Source organism: Phoca vitulina, unplaced genomic scaffold, assembly GCF_004348235.1.
Source record: "Phoca vitulina isolate PV1807 unplaced genomic scaffold, GSC_HSeal_1.0 scaffold15, whole genome shotgun sequence".
NCBI lineage: Eukaryota > Metazoa > Chordata > Mammalia > Carnivora > Phocidae > Phoca > Phoca vitulina.
In genome coordinates, this window is record NW_022589718.1 from 36,126,856 (window position 1) to 36,147,861 (window position 21,006).

Consider the following 21,006-nt stretch of genomic DNA (forward strand, 5'->3'; position numbering starts at 1 on the left):
CTTCTTGCACATAGTCACCATCCCAAAGATCTCTAAAAAATAATAATATGTATTTTTAAAATTATGTTCCTTTTCCTTCCTTGGGGTCAGAGCTTGTGTGTTCTCTTTCCACCCGCATTTTTTTTCTAAGTTACGCAGGGGACTTGTCTCAGGTCAACAAGGAGAGAGAGAGAGATCAGCAGGTGGAGGCCAGCGTCTGCCCCCGCAGAATCCCTCCAGTTTGCTCGAGTTGCTGGGTTGCATTGCCTCTCCTCGCGTGTGGCGTGGGTGTCCCTCACCCGAGCGCCCAGCGAGTCTCCTTTCTCCAGCCTGCGCGCTGCTGCGCGGGAGGCCGAATGGAGCGCGGCACGGCGCAGGGAGCCCGAGGGCCCGAGGCTGGGCTCTGTCTGGGATTGCGCCGTGCCCAGACTCCTTCCCCTCTCTGTGGGTAGGGATGGTTGAGTCCAGCCGCCACGGCAGCGGCTCCTTGTGCCGCTAGCAGCCTGTCTTCTGCGCTCTCCGCCTTCCCTCTCTAGGCTGGCTCTCCTCCCCCCGCGCCCCCTCCCTCCCTCCCGCAGCTCCCACTCGCTGGCTCTCTCTCCAGCTGCCTGGGCTCCAGGTCTCTCCTGGCTGCGCGCTCGCTCCGCGCCTGCCCCCTCCCGCAGCCTCGCCTCCTTGGTGCCTTCCTGCCCAGCTCGGCCGGCGTGTCCCCGGCCCGGCCCGGCAGCCCGGTCGGCGCTCGGAGCCGCTCAGCCCTGCAGTGGCTCGGGACCGATGCTATGAGAGGGAAGCGAGCGGGGCGCGCAGACCTGCAGGAGGCGTCGGGTGCGCGGCCGGTCTGGGGACAGGGATCTGTCTCCCGGCTCGCCTTGCCCTCTGGTGATTATTTGGCTCTGTTCATAGCCCTGCCGGTCCTCGGAGGAGACGGGCACATCTGAGAAGAGCCATCGGTGTCGTGTGCGTGTGGAATATCTGCAGACATGACTGCGTGGAGGAAATTCAAGTCGCTGTTCCTGCTTCTGGTGCTGCTGGTTCTGTGCGCGGGGCTCCTCACTGCAGCGAAGGGTAAGACAGTCTTGCTTGCTACCGGGGAGATGGGCGAGCCCTCCGAGGCCCCGTTTGCGAACGCAAGTGTGTGTGTTGAGGAGGGCAGGGTACCCGGGCGCTGGCGTCTGCCGGGGGTTCTCCATCACGGACGCTGGGGGAAGGCAATGCCCGAGAGCCGGGCTTCCATCGCCCTCTTCCCACCCTTGTCTCCCCCGCCTCTCCTTCCCTTCACTTGGCTGGCACGACATGCTCTCTTTTTCGGTGGTGTGGGTTGTTGGGGAGAAAGGAGCCAGACCCGAGTTGGGCTGAAACTGCGCTGTGGCGGGCGATGTTGCCTGCTTGGAGAGGTGGCCCAACGGGTGGCCGTGGCTGGGGTGGTTCCCAGGACTTTGCCCGGAGCCCGAGCGGCTGGGAAAGTGGCCCGGGCGAAGCTGGCCTCGCAAGTTCTGGCTCAACAGGGGCTTGGGGGAACCAACAGGCGAGCCTGCCTGCTGCCCAGGCTCCCCGCACCCTTGCACCCACTCGGCGGTCCCTTCTTCCCCCTCCAGCGTACTCAGGGAGTGAGTACCTCCGTAAGGTCGCCCGCGCCTCCCTCTCCCTGGACCTCGCTCCTTGCAAGTTGAAAGGAGCAGGCAGGGTGCGTGAAGAAAGCGGGGAGACCTGGCTGGGGTTCCACCGCATTTGTATTCGCTGTGGTCACAGTGCTCTACCCCTTGCCACCTCTGGTCGAGAGAAGGAGTCTCCCTGGGTCAGTCCCGGGGCTCGGAGCTCTGTGAACTTGGTTTTCTCCTTGAAACGAGTTGAGGAATGTTTTCCTCTAACTAGCCTACAGGCTGCAATCTCGGGGCTGGCAATATCTCCAGTACTTGTCTATTCTCTGGGAAAGAAAACAAGCTCCCTCTTGATTCCGGGAGAGGGAGGGGAGGAGGAGGGGGAGAGAGGGGATATTGATTGATTTTCACATTGGAAAGTACCTGCCCCCATTTCCTCATTTGGGCCTCCTTGGATGCTTCTCCTATCAATCAACACCCCATCGTCCCACTCCTGGGAATATCTATATCTATATAGATTTTTTTTTCTCTTTGCCTTTTTAAAGGATGCTGTCAAATCTTGAGTGTGTGTGTGTTTTCTGATGGCCATTTGCTCTTTCCCCACCTAAAATTCTCCCCTTCCTCTCTAGAGTCTTCCATCTTTTTTTTTTTTTTTTTCCCCATTTTCTATTCCTTCAGTGTTCCAGATTCGAGGGTGATTGACAAGGCGAAGGAGGACTATCTCTGGTTCCATTAGGAAACTCCAGATGGGCCTGGGTGGAGAGAGATGGAGAGAATGGCAGATTAGGCTTCCCCTCCTGGCTGCTCTTCACCCGGCGTCTAGGGAGGGTTGAGAGCTGATCGCAAGGCACTAGACCCTCCACGCACGCACTCACCCCTACGAAAGGGTGTCTGTGGGAATGCGCCCCAAGATCTCAGGGAGCGCAAATGTTTGGTGTTAGTCCCCTGAGCTCCTGGTCGCTCGGAATCAGGGACCTTCCTGCAGACACCTACCCTCTGCCCACGGGCCCGGCTCGGTCCAGACGCCCCCCCTCGGGCGCCACTGTTGGAGCTGCACGGAGGCTCGGCGGCGGAGCAGGGGCGGGCGGGTAGCGGCCTTGGGTCGTGCTGGACTGGCTGGGAACAGAGAAGCGATGCGGGAAAAGTCGAGGGCAAAGAGAGCTACCCCTGGGAAGTGCGTGCAGGGCTTTTCCTCAGGTCCGGGAAGGGGCCTGCCGACAGGACCTGGTTTTGCCTAGCCAAGTCCCTCCGTGGAGAGGGAACACCTGCTACGCCACTCAGCAAAACTTCCCACCCCTTTCCTCTGCACTCAGAGTCCGGCTGTGCCGGGGGCCGCCTCCTTCCCCGGGCAGGCAGCGCAGCCGCGGAGCGCATTCTCGGTTCCCCGCGGCTCCGCGTGCTCCGGGCGCCCTTCCCCCGCAATTAGCAGGGGCTGCTGCGTGGAGACGGCGGCGGCAGCCCTGCCGGAGCTGCTTAGTAATCCGCACACGTGTGCCGGGCGGATTCCGCCCCCTCGCGGGGGGGCCGCGGCAGTCCGCCGGGGCTGGGGGGAGGGTGTGTACCGATAGGTCTTGGGCGGGGGCTGCCGGGGCAGATCCTGGGGCTAACCAGGCAAGGGCGCAAAGTCCCTGGCGCCCCGAGCCTGGAGGAGCTGCCACTGGGAGGAGAGCGCCTCCTGCGCCCTGGGGGTCCCAGGTCAGGGATGTAGAAGCCAAGAAGTGGAGCCCAGGGTCCCAGGCCCCTGGCGCGCTGCGTGAGAGTAGGGTGTGCGTGTGTGCGTTTGCGCGGGGAGGGGACCCGGCGACCGCGCTCACTGCGCTATTGGAGACCTAGGTTGTGGGGGGTGCGCGAGGCTCCTTTATCACCCCGGCGGGGCCCGCGGGGCTGGGCCGGCGTTTTCTCTGCGCCCGAAGGGTCAAGTGCGAGCGCAAGTGGCCGCGTGGGAGCGGGCTGCAGGCGGGAGGCTGGTGACGCCAGCACCGGAGTCGCCCTGAGAGCGCTCTGACAGCTAGGGCCAGGTCACGGTCCCCCTGCCGAGCGAAGCGCTGGTGGTCAGGGTCGGGCCTCTGCCCCGGGGCTTGGGCCCCCGGGTGCCTGCGCGCCGGCCGCAGCGCTTCCCCGTGGAGGAGCGCTCCGAGGAAGGCGCCGGCCACCGCTGCGGAGCAGCGCAGCGTGCGCCCCGGTGGCGGCTCCCGTTGTGTCGAAGGCAGGAGAGTTTTTGATGCGTGGGGTATAATTCGTGACCTTTTTTCGGAGTCGTGAGAGGCTGCAGGCGGCTGCAGTTGCGGTCATTAGAACCCGCTACCATCACTACCCGGGTCATCAGCTTTAGTTGATTGTGCTTTACGCTTCGGTGCAAACTTGGGGGTACCCGGAATTCAATTTTGATGTCCTTTTTCTTTTTGATTACTAATATTGTAAAGGTCGAGTCCCAACCGTGCATACCTCCTCAAAAACAGCACATTTTCGGGGACCAAGGGGAGGGAAGAAGGCTTTAAGAGTTTCCATCTAGCAAAGAGGTGGCATAACTCATTTGGTGAGCGCTCAGATTTGCACCCTTATCTGGGGCTGATCTATGGGCTGTTTGGGTGCGCAAAGTTTGCTTTGCTTCTAGATTGTTTCTTGTGTATGTGCAGCGACAAGAATGCAGTGATTTGCAAGCATTACTCAGAAAGCGTCCTAAAAAAGGGGCACGTAATAGTAGCTCCATGGTCTCCCTGTAGGAAGCCTGGGAACGAAAGGTGGAGTGCTTATCAAAATTCCTAATTCTAACATTCACTAACCCACCCAGCAAAGAGATTTAAGCATGCATTACCAAATTTTCACAGCAACCATATAACTCAACACGCACATACAGAGAGAGAAAAAGAGAGAGAAGCCTTCCCAAATCTGTGTGCTTCTAGATGAGTTACCTTCTTAACAATTCATATCACCAGGAAGGATGCTGAGCCCTTACATTTGCTGGCCACATTGCTTTATGGTTGAGCAACCCCACATGTACTCTCTCCTGGGGAAGCCAGGAATTCTTGTGAATAAATGGCTTTCACAGACCCCCCCCCCAATATGTTAAATACTAAAATGTGAGTCATATAAAGGGAAGTTAAGATTTCTGCATTCATGATTTTCTTACCAAATCATGGGTATTATTATTATTATTTTTTAGCATTGTGAGGGGATTAAGTTTTGTTTTGTTTTTCAGTGAGGAACTGTTCAGCCAAAAGCCCTGGTGCTTCTGGATTACCTCTATGCTCTTAGTTTGGGATTATAAATCTGTAGAAAGGTAAACGAAGGGAAGGCTTTCCTCCAAAGTGGCAGGTTGTGTAAACTTGAATAGTGGGGCAATGAAATCTCAATAAACAAGTGCAGAGGAGCAAATAGCAGGTGGTAAAATGGTCCTAGAATCCCCCCAGGGTCCCCAGCATCTCCACCAACACAGGCCCCAGAGGAAAGGGAATCGCTATTTGTATATTGGCTTTCAGCAGGCCAATCATGCTTGATAAGAAGACTCTTCAGGTACTGATTCTAAGTTCCTACAAACAGGCACAGTGGGCTCCTCCTGAGGGCAATGCCTCCTTCCTCTCCAGTTTATTGTCTCAAACAAACACCAACAGTTCTTCGAAAATGTCAAGAAAATGGTTCAGCTTCCTTTAAGAAATAGATAAACAGAGGCTCAGTGACCGCTTAGTGCTCACTGCAGAAGATACAGCAAATCCAGTGTAGACATTTCTAAGCTGTCAAAATGCAAATGGCATATTAAAAACTTGCTCTACTGAATTCTAAATGTGCCTCTGGTAGGTTTTCTGCTGAGCTCATAGTGAAAATAAGCCACTACGACTTGCGTACATGCACTTTAAGCTGTACTTTCCCCTTTGGCCTTTTATATTTCTTCTCCTTAGGTTCATTTCCCTATAGACTTAAGAAGTTGAACGGGTCCTCCTTGCACAGAGTAGATGACAAAGTTCAGTGGGCTTATTTTAAATGCCTTTGTTGAGCTAATAAATCAGAGGAAGACGTCTGGGTCAAGTCATAGATACTCTACAGCCTACCATATATGTACCTTGTGGTTGATGGGCATAGGATTGCTGGGCCGGCGGCAATAAGGGATAGACTCAGACCAGCTCTACTCCACGGTCTAGCCACTGTAAGGACCAGAGATGGGAATTGTTTGAAACATTAGAACTGGCTTGGCTGTGCCACCTGAAGCAAAGACATACATACTTTGGCTGGTTGAGACTAGTTAGTCCTAAAGCAAACCCATCCTCTGACCTTGTCTTTGTTGTACAGCCCCGTGTGCTTAGCTCACTGGATGTCCACTCCAGGACAGCCTATCACTATACAAACCGAGCAATCGCATTGAGCTGCTTTCAGCAGTGCAAGGAAGTAGGCCTCTTCCACAGTGACTTTAAGATGACTTTATTTTTGATAATGGACAGAATTAAAATTCCTATTACATATAAAAAAATACAAGAAGATCGTTTCATTGAATTGGTTAAAATGGACTGATGGTAGGAGTTTTGTGAAAATAGCACTCACCTTGTTGCAGTTTTGTGTTTTTTGTGTTTTTGTTTTTTGTTTTTGTTGTTTTGTTTTTTTCCCAGCAAGCAACCTCTTTGGATGCACCATGAAACACTTTTTTTTTTTTTTTTTCCCCTTTTGAGTTTAGCTGCAATTTCTTTAAACCATTTATATCAACCACTAATTTCTGGGAGAGGAAAATGCCACCATTGCTTTAGGGAAGTTGCGTGATCTCTCTTCATCCCTACCATCTTCGTTCTAGCTGGATGAGAGATTTCATCATCCACTAGGCACACTGTCTCATTTAACAAAATCTATTCCTGAATATATTATAAACATTCTACTGAGGAATAACATTTCAACAAATTAACTTGATTTAGAGTCAGTGTTACTTTGACCCACAGTGACAACATTTATCTCTGGCTAAAACTTCTTTGGTGAATGAAAAAAAAACATGCAAGCATGGACCCCTATTAAAAATAGTTCCTATGTCTTTTATGTCTCATACATTCTGCAATTTATTCATTGAAATCTTCCTGCTTTATCTTATACTAGTTTTAGCTTGGGGAAAGCTGTAAAAGGGAAAGGGACATTTCAGTATTATCATTCTCTCCAAATATAAGTAGAATAAAAGGGATCCATCTTGATACTAACAGTCTTAATATTTCCAGTCTTCTACCTTAATACTAACAAGCTTAATGTAATTTTGTCTCATTGCTAGTAAAATAATAAATCATGAATAATGCTTTGTGCTTTAAAAATTACCCTTGTTACTGATGTGAGATCAAAGGAAATATAGTCACGGAGAGGTCAAGTTGTTGGTGGCATTTTTCAGTTTTTTCATCCATGAGTCACTTTTAGAATATTGCAACCTGAGACTTAAAGTATGTAAAATATTGGCCTTATTCTTGGTCTTATGTATTTTGGAGATCCTCCACCTCAATAAAATTCAAGAAAAACTAATATGGCATATAGATATTACAGATGAACCTCCAACTTTCTGTCTGAATGATCCAGATAATTGTAAGCCACGTGAGTTGCAAGGGAATCAGAGCAGATTTGGGGGATTTGGAGCATTTCCCCATGGTATTACTGTGGCAACCTTCTGTTTTTGTACTAAACATGTCACCTTTATCATGGTAGATGTTGGCTTTATGACCATGATATAAAGTTTTTGAGTAGCCTTTTGCAAACTCTGTGTGCATAAGAATCACTGGAGGTCTTGTTTAAATGCAAATTCTAAGGCCTCTTTCCCCAAGGATTCTCAATAAATTGGTTTTGGATGGTGTCAGAAATCTGCATTTATATATGTATATATGTTATCTATCTATCTACTAATCCTCCCTCCCTTTCAATAAAAGGCATCAGAATCTAATAACCTCTTCATTGAGACTTTACAGGCTACCTAGCCCCCACTGGTTTCAAGATGAATACACTATATTATGAAATTGTGCAATTATTTCAGAAGATTTCTTCTTTATCATTAGGGCCTCCATCATCAGTGTTCATCATTCTATGCTGTTTTTCAGCTTTTTTTTTTTTTAAATGGTTTTACAGTAAAGATGAGATTCAAGCTCCTTGTCCATAATATTTGTATTATGGGAAGACTTGAGGGGATAATTATACTCTTTCATATAAAAATACTGTGCGAATGAATGATTTTATTTTTTTCTTTTACTGTTCAGTGTACTCTGATATGATTAGTGTTATGTAAGAAAGAGCTAAATGTGAGATTAAAATTAGAATTATTTGGGGAGTGATCTCTAATGAATTAAAAGCCTTTGAAATTAATTGTGAATTCTAAGCAGTCATTTTCCAGATGCCTGGTGAATCCCTATGCCTTTATTCAGAGAGACTTATTTATTTCTCCTCTTGTTTTTAATAGAAAGTGTCTTTATTGATCTTTTTACAAGTGAGTAATTTTCTATATGAAGTTGATATTCATGTAAAATATATGGGGAACTCTCACCATTGATGTTTCTATAAAATCCCACACCCTTGACATAGCTGTGCTTCTTACACTCTTGCCTGATGACTCTTGGAGTGGATTGCCACTTCCTTTTTCTATCAGTAAATTGATAATGAAGACTACAAACCTTTGACTTTTATGCAAATGGTTAATCTTCAGGGTAACTGAAATTGAAACACAGCTCATTCTTATGAAAATGGGTTCTGCTGGAGTTAAGGATATTCACTTTTCTTTCAAAGAATGGACCATGAGAGTATTGTTCAGAGGCCATCAACAATTTTTGTCTCCATGTTTCAAACTCTTCCTTTTTATGGTTAGGAAAGTGGTGTACTTTGATGTATAATACAGCTGTGGATAGTTAAGACTTGCAGGGAATGATTGGCACTTCATACAGAAAAGAAGAGGGACCCTAACAACATAAGAAAGGTCACATTTTTACAAGAAATTAACTGAATTGAGCAGATACTTCCCTTTATGCTCTAGAAATGTAAATTTCTTCAGCATAAATCTGGCATTTCTTGTTCATCTCATTCTTTTTCTCCCTTCTTTACAAAATATAATTATTGTGAACGACTTACGACAAACCCAGCATTTGGATTTTATTTTGTTTGTGGTATTGGCTATATACACGAAGTTGCAGGTTACCTGCTCAAGAGGCATGCTCCATTTTCCACGGAAACAATATGAAATTTTCAAACTCTAATAAATCCCAACACTTTTTTTTGTAAATTGTAGATGATATCAAGAGAAAGTCAAGTGAGGAAAATCACCTTGTTACTGTTAGGTGGCATTATTTTTTATTGATATATATCAATATACATATTGATATATATATTTAAGTATTTATATTTATATATATATTTATATATATATAACAATATATATTATATTTAAGTGTATGTATATATATATATATATATTTAAGTATTTAGGTAGAACTACTATTATTTGTGGGAAATATATATGGTGTTAATCTGTTACCATCCTAAACAATGAAGACCTGGGAGTCTGAGGAGAGATTTGGGAAGTCTAGATTCTTAAATAGAATTAGAGTAGTTATTTTGTTCACTTGAAGAGTTATGGTGCATACCAAGCAGAATAACTCAATTCCATATAACTGAAATGCATATGTTCTTTACTATTTACCTACACACATTAGTAATGACGTAATGAAGATGCCGAATCTGTGCTTGCCCTCAAGGAGCTTTCATTGTTACTAAAAACTACAACAAAACCCTTAAGTTATTGACTTAATTAGTATGTGTTCAAATAAGGGATTATGATACAGACAGCAAATGTCATGTGGATATAGGGGGGGGCTCCCATAGGAGATGGAAAATTGGTCCAGCCTCCAAGAGTGGAGGAGAAAGGAGACAGGGACAAAGTTGGTAAGAATGAAGCTGTTGAATGAGAAATGGGTTTTTTTTTTTTACCCCAATAGTGAGAGTCAGGTTAAGTGTCTAGCATATAGATGAGCCTATAAGTATTGATGCTTCTCAGATATTCTATGGCTCCTGAAAGCTAAAAGTCCAAATGCGAAGGAATTAACTACTGCCCTGGGAGAATGTCCTGAAATAGGCAAATATGCAACTTATTTGCAGCCTCACCTCCTTTCTTCACACAGCCTGTGGGTCACCCTCTTGTTTGGACTAGAAATCTGTTTCTGGGAAACAAATATTTTTGCCCTTTTAAAAAACTTTTTTTCCCAGGTTCCATGACTGATGCTCTTACTGTTGTTTTTGTTGTAATGACTCCCAGAAAATAATACCAACAGAGCCGTGGGTGTGTGTGTTGGTGGGGCAGGGGAAGGCACGTTACGGTTACTGGTTTACTGGCAATGTGTACTAGTGCCTTAACTACTGTATGTATTTCTACACAATACGGTGTGTTTTCCCCCAGCTGACTTTCCAGTCCTTTATAATCTTGCTTCAGTCTCTCTGTCCAGCTCTATCTCTGTGCTTCCTGCTAGTGACTTCCACTCCAATCAAATCAGTGTAATGCACACCCTAAATGCACCTTGCCTCCCCTCGATCTCAAGCCCACTCAGCTTTGAGTCCCTTTCTAGGTACCTCGCCCATGTCTGACCACCCAATCTCTCTGTCTTCTACATTTCTTTGTCACTTACCACGTTTCACAATCACTGCTTATCACATAACACTGTGAGTTTAGGATCTTCAAAAAAAGTATTGTTTGTTTGCCTGTTTTGTTTCTTACTTTGTAGATTTAAAGTCCCACACAATTAAAAGGCACTCTTCCAACTCTCAAACTATTGTAGTGTTTCTTTATACATTCACTATTTCTTCAATGAATAAACAAATGTTTTCATAGATGTGATTCTGTCCATTTTTTTAAGTGAGTCAAATTAATGTGTTGAAAATATTTTTTGAAGACTCCTAGAAAATAGATGACTTGTGGAAGGTATCAGGAATGACCTCCTCAAGTCATGAAGAAATGCATTGTGATTTATTTATTCACGTAGACTTATCAAAATAACTAACTTTGAAACCCTATAGCCAAATTACCATTTTGCTGTGCTTATTTGATTCATTTGTTTCTTTTCATAATTGTTTCTCTTTGTATACAAAGTAACTGGTCTGGGGCATTTGCATTTATTCCCCCTAGTGATAACAATTCAATGATATTAGAGCTGGTAGAGAAGATATGTCAACTTACAATTGTCATTTTGATCTTCGTGACTATTTCATGTCTCAGCTTTTTAATTTAAAAGAATTACATAAGACGATTATGGAACAAAGAACTTATCAGTCTCTTTCTTTTGCCACCACAATTACAAAATTACCTTTCCCGTGTTCTTTCGTGGCAACAAGAGAACCAGAAGGGACACGTTGTCAGGTATTTAAAAGATGACTGGTCTTTGGCCCCAAAAGTACAAAAACTATAGCCACACCAAACTCTGGGGCATGATTTCTACCTCCTAGCCTGTGTGTTTTTATTTCAATTTTATGATGGATGGACAATAAGAGGCCATTTAAAAAGAGTTGGTAAAAAAAATAACTAAAGTGTTATATGGCAAGGTGAAGTGACTATCCTCTCTTCTGTGAGGTGGCTTCTCTTTTATTTTTAAGAACAGATCCTGTGAGTAGGGGGGAAAAGTGTGTAAGAGATCTGGTATTGCTTACTGCAGCCTTAAAATCAGAATATGAGATTTGAGCCACTTTTTTATGCCTGTTATTTTCAATTTATTTTACTTTTTTTATTTTAATTTAAAAATTATTTGAATCTAGTTGACACACAATATTACATAAGTTTCAGATGTACAACCTAGAGATTCAACTTCTCCATACCTTCTGCCATGCTGACCACAAATGTAGCTATCATCTGTCCCCATCCAACGCTAGTACAACACCACTGACCTTATTATTTTTATGCCTTTTAATGACTACTCATCCTTTGGCCCAAATTAAGGAGGGATAGAGACTGAAAGCCAAGGGCATTTAGAGCAAGATCACATTATGTTGTCCTCTGTTCCCCACATTTCCCTTCTCTGCAGCACCTGACGCCCCCAGCAATAGTTAAGAGCTAGAAAACAGAGTTATGAAGGACAAATTGGAGGGGAAGTCCATGTCACTACTGTTTGCGTTAGCTGTCTAATCGCTGTGTAACATGATTACCTGAAATCCAGCAGCTGACACAGCACACATGTAGGATCTTAAACTTCCTGGTGGTCAGGGGGTCTGTGCATAGCTGGGCTGGGGCTCACGAGCTATCATCAGGGTCTTGGCTGGGACTTCATTCTCATCTGGAGCTCAGCTGGGGATGGACCCACTCCTAGCATGACTCAGGGGCTGGCAAAATTCCATTCCTTGTGGTTGTAGGGCTGAGAGCTTAAGTTTATTGCAGGTGATCGGCTGGAACTCACCCTCAGTTCCTAGAGGCTGTCCATGGTTTCTTGCCGGGTGCAGCTTCCCAACATGGCTCAAAGCCAGGGAGGGAGAGACTCAGGAAAATCAGGTGCTGCGATATTACATGTAATCACATGATCACAGACACACAGTCCCATGTAGTCCATCACTTTAGCCCTATTTGATTGGTTAGAAACAAGACCCAGGCCATGCTCTCTTCATGGGGAGGAGAATTACACAAAAGCATAAACATCAGGCAGTAGGGATCATAGTGGCCACCTTAGGAGTCTATCCACTACACACTCCTAGAAATACATTAATATAGAAAGAGCATCATATAGTCAATAAGCAAAGGCCCTAGGACCTGACTAAAAACGGGCAACAAATATAAATTAGGTATTTTGCATAAAGAGCAAAAATAAATAACAGTAGGTAGGAAAAGATCCCTAAACTTATTATTGATCAAAAAAATGTGCATTAAACAATGCCATCCCCCCATTGCATCTGTGAAACTGCAATTCATATAGCCCATGTTTGCAAGCAGGTAGGGAGACCGCATCCATACGCCATTATACATGTACAAAAAAGTTTAGTGGGGAGGAAAGTTGTCCATACCAATCAAAATTCTAAAGTATCAGATATTTTAACCCAGAAATGTAATACATTTGGGAGCAATATATGCTTATTTATTTTTAGCTGTCCCTCTAATAGTGAAAAATTGGACAGAGCTTAAATGTCCATTATTCTAAAATAGCTAAATAAATTGTGCAACACACTGAATACTCTACATGCAAGTGTTTCCGTGGTAAAAGACTGAGGTGACAATTCAAAATACTGTGTACATTTTGCCTCCACCTTCATGTAGGGAAAAAGGAAGCTACTTCTATGCATATATCTGAAATATCTGAAGAGATGCATATATTAGAGCAAAGATGTTTAAATGTTTGATTTTTGGATAATTATGTCAGTTACCTCTAAATAAAATAATAGTTCTTAAATTAAAAAAAAAAAGATTATTTGGAAAAAAGAAAAGGACAAGTAGCTCCTATCAAACCATTGATGAGAAGAGTAGAGACAGATTATGAGATTTTTGAACTTGAGGTGACCTTCAAGTTTATTATAAAAACTCTTCTTTTACTTGTATCCAGAGAACTTAAGTGTCTTGGACAAATTCCTAGGGAAATTTAAGGCGGAGGTCAGTGTAAGTGAACATTATTCTTATGGGGAGCCCACATGCCTTTTGATGACCCTCATTCTGGGTCCCCACTCAGGACCAGGCTGTCCATCTGTCTCCCTCAGTCCTGCCTCTCTGTCCCACTCTGGTGGAAACACAGCTCAGCGCTGAGTGTTTTCCCTGACGTGATGCTCTGGGAAGGCAGTATGGCTAGAAAAGTTCTGGGATTAAGTTTAAAGCCTAAGATCATCCTGGCAGCTGGAGAAGTACCACGCTCACCTTCACACTTCTGAGATGGTCCACAACCACTGGGCGCGCTATGGGACCCTCAGGAGGATGAAACGTGTTAAACGATTATACTGCTTTGTTAAAAAGTCAACTACAGTCTTTTCTTTTAGGTTGCTGAAAACCCAGTGCTGTGACGCCTTTGTGTTAGCTGGTTCATATGTTTCACGTCAGCATAATTGGGGTGACATATTTGCCACTGTGGAATATTTAATTCTGAAGAACTTAATGTGTTAAATTCTACCACTCTGAAATATTTATTCATTGGGACTGCTCCAATTAATACAATTAGACAATTCTGTGCTTAAATTTCTTAGTGATTACAGTAACTTGAATTAGGAAATAACTTTTCTGAAGTGAAAACTTGTTCATTCTTTAAATTGGCAGTTCATGTCAGGTGATGGAAAGAATTCATCTGAGTTTCCCTGCGCTCGGGTGTTCTGTCATGAAGATAACTACACGAATGCTGGGTTTCATGTGCTTGATGGCTTCCTCTGGAAAGCTGGGCGCTCAGGGTTCTGTCCCTGTGTCTGCCCCTCAGAGTATGTGCCTTGAGAAACAGGAAACTCTCTGACACCAGGTTTTCTCATCTCTGCAAAAGGGATGTTAACTGGACTCAATATTATAAAGATTAGATGAATAAGCATATATAGAAGGCTTGGAGCAGTGCTTGGCAGTTACTAATCTTAAATAAATGTTAACAACTGTTTTATTATAACAACTAAGAAATTAGACTATCAATTCAGGATACTTCAGGACCCAGAAGCAATATCGGAGAAAACCTTATTTTTTTGGAGAAAAATTGCTTATGTGACGATTAATAATTATATTTGGATATAAGTTTCTTATATTTATAAGAAGAATCCTGATACTAGTTTCTAGAATTTTTTTAGGATGTACAAAATGCTTTTCCATTCCTTACTTCATTTACAGACACACAAAAATTACTGAGATTTCTCAGAAAGGTCAAGGGCCAATAGGATCAAAGTCATAATTTGACCTTGTGTGTCACATTCAGCTTGAATAATATTAAATGCTCAGTACAGCCACTTAGAGATGTGTTTTGTAGTCATTTATGACCAGAAAGCCTTGGCCATTTGAAGTGACCATGAGAGGAACAATAAAAGAAAATAGTAGAACACTTTTCAAAGTAAGACTGTTCTGAAGAGTAAATCTGTCTACACGTCCAATGTATTGGTTGTGAGTATTCACAACAACCATGCGATGCTTTTGTGTTCTGAAAGAGTTCATATATTTTTCTAACTGCTTAGTTTTGCCCAAGAAGAGTATCTGAGGCTATTTATTTATTTATTTTCTGAGGCTATTCTAAAAGGATCATTGGAAATGGGATGACTTGCTGCTTGAGCGTTGTGAAAACATAGATAGATGAGGTCCTCTTGGGCAATATAGTAAATATCTCACCTTTCTGAAAGTACAGTCAGTGAAGTTGGAGACTCTCAGGTGATTAGAATCTGTAAAATATTTAGGGCCTTATCCACTGACTGAAACCCTTATTTTTCCCACTAAACATGGGGCAATCAATCATGCTAAGGCAGTCAATATAATCTGGCCTTTTTCTTCTGGTTTAGGCTTTCCAGTGTTATGTCTAATGACTCAAGTATGATTGACCGTTGAATTGAGAAACCTGCCCATACCTCATCTGCCTGCTCTAAGGCCGGACAGCGGTGTTGAGGTGTGGAAAAGTAGTGGTCTCTGTGTTTGAAAGCCCAAGTTAGTGACAAAACTAAATCCAAAATCGTGATGTTAGAATAAGATGTCCTTTCCAGGGTCACATGATTGAAACATTCAGAAGAGGCTACTTAGAACTCCAGTGCCCATTAGAAAAAATACAGACTCTTCGATGTCAGCTCTACCTAGTTTGGCTGTCAACGTGAGCGTCTGTGTCTCTCACCCCTGCCCTGGCCAAGCGCTCACTGACACCGAAACCTTGTAAACATAGCAGCTCTGCAGGGCATGCAGGGAAGAAGGACTTGTCAGGTCTTGGGTGTGAGATCCATCCATCTCATGGGTTTCATGGATTCTCCTCATTGTGCTCAGGGTCCTGCTGCAGGGCCCGTGGCTTCAGGTCCCCATGGTATCTCCTCCAGCAAACGCCAGCCTGGAAGCAGCCCATGTCGTGGTTTGTGACTTGGCTTTTGAATGCGGTCTTGTTAGGAGACACTCAACATTTCTTCAACAAGCGACCTGAGAGGGAGGAAGAGACATTTTTTCCCCCGTGTGCAGAAGTCCATGACCCCACACTGCATTCACACACCGCAGTTTCCTCTGGCTAAAAGTCATTTGGCCTGTGCCATAGAAAGGACTGCTCAATGAGTCTGTGGTAAGTGGTGCTCTGTTACTGAAACGAAACACGCATAACTCTCCTCACCTGTTTAGACAGTGGAATTTTAGCTTCTAGTCTCTGCAAAGTCATTCATAGCCCATTTGGCTGTTCTTGAGGAGCTATATGATCAATTAGATATCTTTTCTTTTTAATGAGATAGTAATTAGTTAACAAGTAAAACACTAATGGTCAACACTGTATAAAAAATTTCAGGACACATGATTGATGAACAGGTAAACCATCCAGAGAATAATACCTGTGTGACTGTTGGCAGAGAAAATGGTATAAAAATGAGTACCTCACCAGCACTTCCCATGGTCAGTTCAAGTGCAGATGGGAGACATCTGACAAACTGCAGTATTAGAAGAAAAAGACAACAGATACCCTCATTCGACCACTGCAGAACACATTCAGTGCTCTAGTGGGTTTTCTTTGTTTACAGCTGACTGGCAGACTGTGTTGGCATACCCTTAAGGACAGTTCCGCTGAAGTGGCACTTAAATGAATATTTGATGAAGAAAGAGGTCATTGGAGGGAAGGGATGTGTAACATACCTACCAAACCAAATTTATTTCCACGGTGACACATTTCCAACAGGTCCGGGCAGGGCGTGGCGGGGTGGGGTTAACACAGATGAGAATGTGGAAGCAAAATGCCATCTCGGTTTTATTCGGATGGACAGGGTAGTTGTAGATGAGTTTCAACACATGACGGGTTTGTTTTTAAGCCAGTTTTAAATTACCAAACTCTTTTGGACCAGTTAAACAATCAGTTTGAAGAGTTTCATCTGTATTGAACTTCATGCGTGCAAAGAGCTAAAATAGTACGTGATACTAGAGGAACATTATGAATCTTTTTACATATTTTCATTAAAAGTATATTTAAGAACAAACTATTTTTTGCATCTTGTTAAGATGCCTTTACTAATTTAGTATAGGATATAAATACAGGAAATAAGTCTAAGGCACATGAAAAAGGCAGAAAACAAGGGCTGGCTACAGAGTTTGGGCTGTTATTCCATGTATTTGTAGATATATGTTAAAGGGGAAAAAAAAAAGTGATTTGTACTGGCCCCATAACAATTAAAAACTGATTATTGACCCTTATATTTAGGAAGTTATTACATACAACTAAACAAAAGTTCCATTTCAAACCAGAAAGGCATAAACATCCATCAGACAATGGTTCTTCCTTCAAGCAGATTTTCTCATAATAAATAGCTTTTTTTTCAGAGGTGGCCAATGTGAGCAACACAGGGAACAATTTGAGTCCTTCCTGACCAGCTCATCTCCGATTGCTCTGGGCTTCACAAACACTATCTGCCGTTTTGTTTTGTTTTGTTTTGTTTCTTTCCTGTTATTGCAAATAATGCACACACAATTTATGACTGTGACAGGAATGTCATAGTCTTTACTGCTGGAGTGTTTGGCTCGCCTCTTTGTTTACTCAGTACATCAGATGAAGCCATGAAGAGCCCATGGTGGGTAACTGTCCTCTGGCCTACTTGTCGAATCACCCTATGGCACTTTCGAGTAACACCTGCACCTGGAGCCTACAGGATGGAGTTTCTAGTCCAAGCTCTGCTATATTCTAGTTTTGGGACCTCCAAATGGGGTGCTTTGGTTTATTTGTCGGAGAAGGAAGTGATTTGGCTCTTTCCCTTTCTGCCCTGACATTCTTTGACTTCTGTTCTAAGTATAGTTGCAATCAGCTAATCAATACATACTTAGAGGGTTACAGCAGAGTGGCCTAATTTCAATAAGGCCACTTGCAGCCAGGAGGTAGACGTAATCCATGGTGTGTGTGTGTGTGTGTGTGTGTGTGTGTGTGTGTGTGTGTGTGTGATTTTTCTTTTTCCTTTCGTATTTATAATGCATTGAACTCAGTAATCTGCAGCTTTTCTCCTCAAATGACATACAGCAGATACTTCCTTTAATTAGTGTCAGTTGAAATTAATTACTCTCTGGGCCTATTTGCTCTGATATTTTCACAACCCCTTTGAAAAATAGAAGTCACCTTGGTGTATTCCAGGCACTGGTGTCTCGGGTCTCTCCTAATTCAGTGGGACCACCAGGTCCCACTGACCATCTGTGTTACGTGGGTCTTGTCCTTCTGGAAAGGTACGTGTCCATTGTGACTGGGGTAGATACCTCCTTTTCCAGCTCTGTCCCTGAATGTGAATGCTTCTAGGAGAGCTGTAGGAAAAGCATCTATATCCTCAGAGTTCACTTTCTATAAATTTTGGAATTAAATCTACTGTTTAATAATTTTTTTTTTCAAACCACAGTATCAATCTTAACATTTATTATTTATGTGGAAGTTTATATAGTTGCAAAGTACTCATAATACTTGATAGCATACACCATTTGTGGGAGACAGCTCAATACCCTATCTTATCATCTCATATTCTCCTGACAGGGAACTTGAGGCTCAAAAGTCACCTTCTGGCCATGTGTTTTGGGTTCAAGAACGAAGACCAAGGGCATTCTTCTCCAATCTGTTTTAATGTGAGATCCCTGAATCTAATCATTCTTTCTCCTTCCTTTCCAACTGTACAATCCTGCAGCAATAGAATGAATGAAAAAAAGAAATCTATGTCAATGCTTATTTGTTATACAACAAAACCGTAAAATGTTGACGAGGGTCTTTTCCTGAAGAATTGTACATAGCGAACTGTCCTGCCTCTCTGCTGATTTTTCTTAAAATAATTTTCTGGTGGTGGGCATCTTCCTTCAGCATCTAATGATGTAGACATTGTGTATATAGAATCTTCTAAAGTTCTGTCAAAAACTTTAAAAATATCTAGATTCCAAATATGCACATTAGAAATAATCAAGGGAACCCTTTTAATCCTGCAGCTAAATGTCGACTGCCATGTTAAGCGCTCTAGACTCGGCTCCGTGACATAAAACCCTGTCCAGACAGGGTGATCCAAAACTTCTCTTTGCCTTGGATTGTTTCATTTTAAATCATTACTCTTTTTAAAATTGATTTTCCCTTTTACCTCAGGAAACAGACTTTGGAGGAAAACAGTTTCTACAAGCCAGGTTGATTGTGTTGGATTTCTCGGGTTGATAAGTAAGGAATAAGGGATGCTCTGGGCTGCCATGTTCAGTTCAGAAGAAGCCAAGGCATTCCATAGAACCTCAAGTTTCTCTTTTAAATCTCTGGGTGAATAAAAAGTAAATAAATGCATATGCAACAAGCCTATCCCCATGAAGGGTGCTGGTCCCAGGGCAGGTAAATATGCAATGCTATTCTTGGACAGAGCTCACCTGGAGTCCTTTGGAGGAGCTGTTGAGGTACAAAATTAGCAAAGATGTTGTCCATCTCATAGTTGATTACAGATTGATTCCTCAAAATGATTACATTTTGATTCCTCACTATATCAGGCAGGAATAAACTGTGGGTTTCAGTAGTTATCAGTAGTTTCTATGATTTTATACTGGTTCCCCAAGTAACACATACCATGGAAGCACTAGAAAGAGTTCTAGAACCCGAATTGGGAAAAGTAATGCTTCAATAGAAGCAAATCATATTTTCAGTGCAAGTAAATTTCACATATATTATTGAAATTAATTCAAATATTGAATTAACTTTATTGAGTATCACCTATAAGTCAAGTCCTGGGCTAGTTACAGTGGCTCCGAAGTGAATGAGATAAAGCTCCTGCCCTCAAGCATTTTACACTCAAGTAAGGGTGATATTTTTTCTCAACAATATGATCAGAATAATAAAAAAAAAAGGACTGGGCGCCTGGGTGGCTCAGTCGTTAAGCGTCTGCCTTCGGCTCAGGTCATGATCCCAGGGTCCTGGGATCGAGCCCCACATCAGGCTCCCTGCTCCGCGGGAAGCCTGCTTCTCCCTCTCCCACTCCCCCTGCTTGTGTTCCCTCTCTCGCTGTGTCTCTCTCTGTCAAATAAATAAATAAAATCTTTAAAAAAAAAAAAAAAGGACTAAACACAGTGAAGTTCTACCTGATATTGGAGCTTCAAAGAAATAATACATATTTCTTAGTATGCTGTTACATTTAATAACTACAAGATAGCATGAGTTCCTTTTGATTGCTTAAGCATTCTGGCTAATTTAGATATATTGCACTGTTTTGCCTTCTTTGTGACATCTTTGAAAAGATGTAAAATATGAAATGATAGAATCAAGTCACACAGAAAATCCACATGATTTATTTTTTTTTTTTTTTTTAAGTTTCAGGTGTAGAATTTACTGATTCATCAGTTACATCAATCACCCAATGCTTATCACAACAAGTGCACTCCTTAACCCCCATCCCCTACTTCCCCCATCCCCCCCCACCTCTCCTCTGGGAACCATCAATGTGTTCTCTGTAGTTAAGAGTCTGATTCTTGGTTTGCCTCTCTCTCTTCTTTTTTCCCCAGGATTTTGTTTTTGAAAATGACAGCCACACTAGTGAGTTAACCACACAGTATTTACAAGACTACCCTCTAACAAAGAATGTCAGTACCTTCATTCATTGAACAAACATTTATGCCATTTCATTTTGTTCCAGATATGTGGAAGAAAAATCCAGGAGATAGAGTGAGTAATAAAACAATACATAGCTCCTGACTTCATGATGCTCATCATGTAGACAGCTAGAGAACATGTTTGTAATCATGCAATCTCGGGAACCAAATTCCCCACCTAATGCAGAGGTTCTTTGTTCAGAGTCCTTGAAAGAAAGTCAACCGTTTCTCTTTGAGTATCACTTAGTATCTTGTTCCAGGTTTTATGATTCCCTGGAGGGGGGAAATCTCTCTCTCCATGCAGTAACCCCGGGTCCCCGTTCCTATAAGGTGTGCACGTGTCCCTCGTTTGTGCCTGAAGGAACAGCAGGTAATAATGTAACTCCTTTTTTTTTTTTTTTTTTTAGATTTTATTTATTTGGCAGAGAGAGAGAGAGAGCAAGTGCACAAGTAGGAAAGGTGGCAGGCAGAGGGAGAGGGAGAAGAAGGAGGTTCTCCACTGAGCAGAGAGCCTGACATTGGGCTGGATCCCAGGACCCTGGGATCATGACCTGAGAAAAGGCAGACGCTTAAGGACTGAGCTACCCAGGCATCCCTCTGATTTTTTTTTTTTAAAACAAAAACCCAGGGGCGCCTGGGTGGCTCAGTCTTTAAGCGTCTGCCTTCAGCTCAGGTCGTGATCCCAGGGTCCTGGGATCGAGCCCCGCGTTGGGCTCCCTGCTTGGAGGGAAGTCTGCTTCTCCCTCTTCCACTCCCCCTGCTTGTGTTCCCTCTCTCACTGTGTCTCTCTCTGTC

General features: G+C 43.5%; 1 protein-coding gene across 2 annotated transcripts in view; it reads left to right on the forward strand.

Annotated features, from left to right (window-relative positions):
* Window positions 1-305: 305 nt before the first annotated feature.
* CSMD1 (CUB and Sushi multiple domains 1) overlaps window positions 306-21,006 on the forward strand; it is a 2,006,418-nt gene continuing 1,985,717 nt past the window's right edge. For both annotated transcript variants that reach the window (XM_032413252.1, XM_032413253.1), the window contains exon 1: window positions 306-1,044. In XM_032413252.1, coding sequence (XP_032269143.1) covers window positions 960-1,044 — 85 coding nt within the window. In that variant the 5' untranslated portion in view covers window positions 306-959. The remainder of the gene's footprint in view (window positions 1,045-21,006) is intronic.